Source organism: Vicugna pacos, chromosome 1 (genome assembly GCF_048564905.1).
Source record: "Vicugna pacos chromosome 1, VicPac4, whole genome shotgun sequence".
Taxonomy (NCBI): domain Eukaryota; kingdom Metazoa; phylum Chordata; class Mammalia; order Artiodactyla; family Camelidae; genus Vicugna; species Vicugna pacos.
The window spans coordinates 3,699,344-3,705,343 of NC_132987.1; the positions used below are offsets into that span (position 1 = coordinate 3,699,344).

Sequence of the window (6,000 nt, forward strand, 5' to 3'; positions counted from 1 at the left end):
TTACAAAATTGATAGCCAAGACATCGAAACAACCTAAATGTTCATCAACAGATGACTGGATAAAGAAGTTCTGGTATAATTATGCAATGGAATACTACTAAGCCATGAAAAAGAATAAAATAATGCCATTTACAGCAACAGGGATGGGCCTAGAGGTGGTCACACTAAGTGAAGTAAGTCAGACAGAGACAGACAAATATCATATGATATCACTTATATGTGGAATCTTAAAAAAATGATTTAAATGAACTTACTTACAAAACAGAAAGAGACTCACAGACATAGAAAACAAACAGGGTTATCAAAGCAGAAAGGAGGGAGGGATAAATTAGGAGTTTGGGATTAGCAGATATAAACTTATATATATATATATTAGATTAACAGCAAGATCCTACTGCATAGCACAGGGAAATATATTCAATACTTTATAATAACCTATATTGAAAAAGAATCTGAAAAAGAATATATACATGAATAACTGAATCACTTTACTGACACCTGAAACTAACACAACATTGTAAATCAACTATACTTCAATTTAAAAGAAATACTGTTTCCTCTATTGAGTTTCCTTTCTCCCTTTTCTCTTTCTTTTTTTCTTCTGGTAAATTCCATAGAATCATGTTCTTTTATCTTGGTTTGTAATGAAGCATCCATCTGTGTGCTTATTTGATTAATCACAATCTCTCCAGCTAAACTGTGAGTTCCATGAAAGCAGATGCCATAAGTTTTGTTTGTCCACCACTCAAGTGTCATAAGTAGAGTAGTCATCCAAAATATATTTGAAGAAGGAAATGTTTGGGAAAGAGAGAGGGAGAGAGGGAGGGAGAAGGGAGAAGGCATCCTTACAAGGATGGAAGTATTGAACATTAATGAAACCAAATAAGGGAATCAGACAATTTTAGAGCTAGAATAATCCTATGAGACTCTGCCATGCAATACTATAGCCACGAAGTACATGTGGCTATTGAGCACTTGAAATGTAGTTAGCATGGACATATTTCACAGAACTAGAACAAATCATAATAAAATTTATATGGAATCATCAAAGACCTAGAATTGCCAAAGCATTACTGAAGAGAAAGAAAGAGGCTGGAGGAATAACTCTCCCAGACTTCAGACAATACTATAGAGCTACAGTCATCAAGACAGCATGGTATTGGTACCAAAACAGACATATAGGCCAATGGAACAGAATAGAGAGCCCAGAAATGAACCCACAAACCTTTGGTCAACTCATCTTCGACAAAGGAGGCAAGAATATACAATGGAATAAAGACAGTCTCTTCAGCAAATGGTGTTGGGAAAACTAGACAGCAGCATGTAGAACAATGAAGCTAGAACACTCCCTTACACCATACACAAAAATCAACTCAAAATGGATCAAAGACTTAAACATAAGACAAGATACAGTAAACCTCCTAGAGGAAAACATAGGCAAAACATTATCTGACATACATTTCAAAAATTTTCTCCTAGAAGAAATAAAAGCAAGAATAAACAAATGGGACCTAATGAAACTTACAAGCTTCTGCACAGCAAAGGAAACCAGAAGTAAAACAAGACAACCTACAGAATGGGAGAAAATTTTTGCAAATGAAACCGACAAAGGCTTGATCTCTAGAATATATAAGCAGCTCATACGACTCAATAAGAAAAAAATAAACAACCCAATCCAAAAATGGGCAGAAGACCTAAACAAGCAATTCTCCAAGGAAGACATACAAATGATCAAAAGGCACATGAAAAAATGTTCAATATCATTAATTATCAGAGAAATGCAAATCAAAACTACAATGAGGTATCACCTCACACCAGTCAGAATGGCTGTCATTCAAAAATCCACAAATGACAAATGCTGGAGAGGCTGTGGAGAAAGGGGAACCCTCCTACATTGCTGGTGGGAATGCAGTTTGGTGTAGCCACTATGGAAAGCAGTGTAGAGATTCCTCAAAAGACTAGGAATAGACTTACCATATGACCCAGGAATCCCACTCCTGGGCTTGTATCCAGAAGGAACCCTACTTCAGGATGACACCTGCACCCCAATGTTCATAGCAGCACTATATACAATAGCCAAGACATGGAAACAGCCTAAATGTCCATCAACAGGTGACTGGATAAAGAAGAAGTGGTATATTTATACAATGGAAAAACTATTCAGCCATAAAAACCCACAACATAACACCATTTGTAGCGACATGGATGTCCCTGGAGAATGTCATTCTAAGTGAAGTAAGCCAGAAAGAGAAAGAAAAATACCGTATGAGATCGCTCATATGTGGAATCTAAAAAACAAAAACAAAAACAAACACAAACAAAAACAAAGTGTAAATACAGGACAGAAATAGACTCATAGACAGAGAATACAGACTTGTGGTTGCCAGGAGGGTGGAGGGTGGGAAGGGATAGACTGGGATTTCAAAATTGTAGAATAGATAAACAAGATTACACTGTATAGCACAGGGAAATATACACAAAATGTTATGATAACTCACAGAGAAAAAAATGTGACAATGAGTGTGTATATGTCCATGAATGACTGAAAAATTGTGCTGAACACTGGAATTTGACACAACATTGTAAAGTGATTATAAATCAATAAAAAATGTTAAAAAAAAAAAAAAAGAAATGTAGCTAGCATGAGGTTGAGGGGGAGGGTATAGCTCAGTGGTAGAGCACATGCTTAGCACACATGAGGTCCTGGGCTCAATCCCTAGTACCTCCATTAAAAAAGAAAGAAAGAAAAGAGAAAAAATGCTTTTAAATATAGCTAGTATGATTGAAATGAAATGTTAAATTTTACTGAATTTTTCTTTAATTTAAATAGTCGCACGTGGTAGGGGTGATATTTAGCTCAAGTAGTAGAGTGCATGACTAGCATGCACAAGGTCCTAGGTTCAATCCCCAGTATCTCCTCTAAAAAATAGATAAGTAAACTGTATTACCCTCCCCCGCAAAATAAATAAATAAATAAAGTCACATGTGCCTAGTGGCCACTGTGTTGAACACTGCAAGTTTAGTAGACATTCCATGAGAATTGCCCCACAGGTAGATATATTTCTAATGTATTTGTGAGAGACGATCAGCTCCGTGTCCTTCTGTTCCGCCATCTTGAAGCCCGTCTCCCAGTGCAAGTTTAGAATAATGAATTCAACTCATCCATCAAAGTAAGTCATGTAAATCTGTTCAAAGAGCCAGTACTAGAAACTAGCTCCCATGACATGCACTCCCTATCCTAGACTGTCAGAGAGAAGGTTAAATGCAAGGGGGAAGGATATAGCTTAGTGGGAGAGCACTTGCCTTGCATGCACAAGGTCCTGGACTCAATTCCCAGTACCCCCATTTAAAAAAATAAACTTAATTACCCCCCCAAAAAAAGAATATTAAATTCAAAGTCCATCTGATGGAAAAACAAAGATCACTTGAGCGTTAGGTGAGAGTTAGGCAGAGAAGGGCTGGAGAAGGTTGGTGTAATTCAGGGATGATAAACACATTTGTCACTTCCAGAGTCCTGAGTCCCACCTCTCAGAGGTTTGCCTCATCTTGATCACAAGGCCAAGGGAAGTCAAGATTATTGAAAAGGTAGATAATAAATGAGCTTAAGGTCCTTTAAGCTTTACTTCCCTTTGACCCTCCAGGGAGGAGAGGATTCAGTAAGAACTCCAGGCATGGCTGACTGGTTGATCCCCTTAAAATCTCTTTCAGAAAGAAATCAAACACAGACCAGGAAGTGTGTCCCTGATCTTTCCAATCAGGAGACATCTCATGGTTGTAGAATTTATTTTTTAGGCAAATAAGTGTTAATTTCCTCAGGTACAATGTGAGAGCTGTATTACATTTTCATGCAGTGTGACTTTAGAAGGTGTTCAAGGCATGAGAAGCCTTGCTGTCACAGCTGCTGCTCACGGTGAGAGGACTCCAAGTACGCGGGAAACCCAGAGAGCTTTGTGTTTTTTCCCCAGCAAATAACAGTCTGTGCAATTATGCTTGAATATTTAAACCTCAATACTGTCTCACTGGGAGCTTCAGGCTGCTCCTACAATCTTCTCTTAGTGATTCCATATTGAAAAGTCCCAACGATCTGTTACAATGATTGCAAAAAAAGGAATGCAGAGATGTCACCAGCCCTCGGAAAAGCAATCCATCTTGCGATGACAATTACCACTCAGAAGACCACAGCCGAAGGAGACAAAGCAAGATGCAGAGTCAGTAGAACAGCCCCACATTTACAAAAGCACCTGAGAGCCTGGTAACACATTCAGAAGGATAGCATTTTTTAATATCTATTTTATGTCATTTGAGGTTAAGCTTTGGGAGAAAAAAAAAAATGAAGTGCCCACCATTTGCAAAAAGCTGCCAGATTCTAAGGTCCCCTGAAAAGAATCATTTCCCTTTGGTTAATTATGAAACTCCTGTAATATTTTCTTTTAATATTGTCACTACCACTAGATTCCTGGCAAGGTTATCATTTTTGGCTTAAAGAATGCATTACCAATTCTCTGTGACTTGACGCCAAAACTTGCCACAAGGAAGATGATCCCCCAAAATGTCTTCCAAGTATCCATTCTAGATGTGCCCCTAGAGAAAAGAAACCTCACAATTAAATTTATGCCTCACACACTTAAAGTGAGTGCATCACATTGTTTATTCATTATACCTCAATACAGTTGATTTTTCTAAAAAAATGCTACCATGTCTTTCCCCAGACCAACAAAAACTTTGTAAAAATAAAGGAGGACATATTGCCACATCATTTCAGTTGTGCGAGGAAAATGGTCTTGCCGACCCAACTCAGGAAGAATTTTGTAAACTCTTGGAGTATATACCTCAGACCTCAACTGTTTAGAGTTGTCCAGATATGGCTATAAAAGGAGAAAGTATATAGGGTATGAAGTAGAGCTACTGTTTCTCACACTCAATTCATTTGGTGGAACATAAACATTTCTGGATGATTTTGCTTGTGTTTTTATACAAGCGTTGGATGACCTGATAAACATTGTGGCATGCAGAAATATTCAAGTAGCTCAGAAGCACATCTGCCTGATAAAATCAGCATAGCCTGAAAATATTTTTTAAGTTCCCAGAGGAAGCAGAACACCAGACTTCCCTCCCAGAAGTTTGATCTATTTTTGAAGGCTCTCAGGTAAATGATCCACTCCCAATTCCATTTCTAATTTTTGACTCTAAGAAAGTCCATATGTTTAAAAATAAGAACAACACAGCAATCATATTGAATGAGCTGTTCCAACTGGAGCAGGGAACACCTCATCTTTATCTTCTTAGCAAGCCAACCTCACAGCCATCCTCAGCAGAATTAGTGGGGTTAAAAAGATTCTTGGAGACAGACTGTCTGGGTTTGAATCCCAGATCTGCTGCTTAAGGGTTGCTCTTGGGCCAGTTGCTTCACTTCTCAGTTTCCCCATTTGTAAAATGGGGGCAATAATAACACCTACCTCATAGTCTTGTGATCGGGGTCATATGAGTTCATTATTGTAAGGCATTTTAACCCACACCTGGTTCATGGAAAGCACTCTTTAATTGCTCGTTAAATAAGTCTTCTTGGAAACCCAATATGTAAAAGTAGAAGCATATTCCCCCTACTTTGAGACTCAGAGTCTGTGGAGGTAAAAGAACACTAATGCTTTGTTATTAATAAAGCAGTTATTTTGTTGTTTATATTTTACTTCCTCTTTTTTATTTAATTGGTCTCATTTTCATTTTCAGTTGGTTGCTGCTTTGTGCTAATATCTCCATGTTCCTCACCTCAAATCTGGGAAAGGCCAGCAAAGAAGGCCTTCCTCTGTACCTTTTGTTGATAGAAATGAAGAAATCAGGTCCCAGAAAAGTGTAAGATGCATCCCCGGGCTACACAGGCATACACCGTCAGGTTCTGTTCCAGGTTACCTGACTTCAGGTCCAGCGCATGGCTGGACGTCTACTTCAAACCCTTCAGTGAAAATCTCCAAGTCCAGACTCACTCAGCTCCCCAGAGTCCAC

General features: G+C 38.3%; 1 protein-coding gene across 1 annotated transcript in view; it reads right to left on the reverse strand.

Annotated features, from left to right (window-relative positions):
• The window catches only part of LOC102545896 (collagen alpha-4(VI) chain-like), a 98,492-nt gene extending 93,924 nt beyond the window's left edge, over positions 1-4,568 (reverse strand). The window contains exon 1 of the mRNA XM_072971330.1: positions 4,496-4,568. Coding sequence (XP_072827431.1) covers positions 4,496-4,568 — 73 coding nt within the window. The remainder of the gene's footprint in view (positions 1-4,495) is intronic.
• Between the last annotated feature and the right edge of the window lie 1,432 nt (positions 4,569-6,000).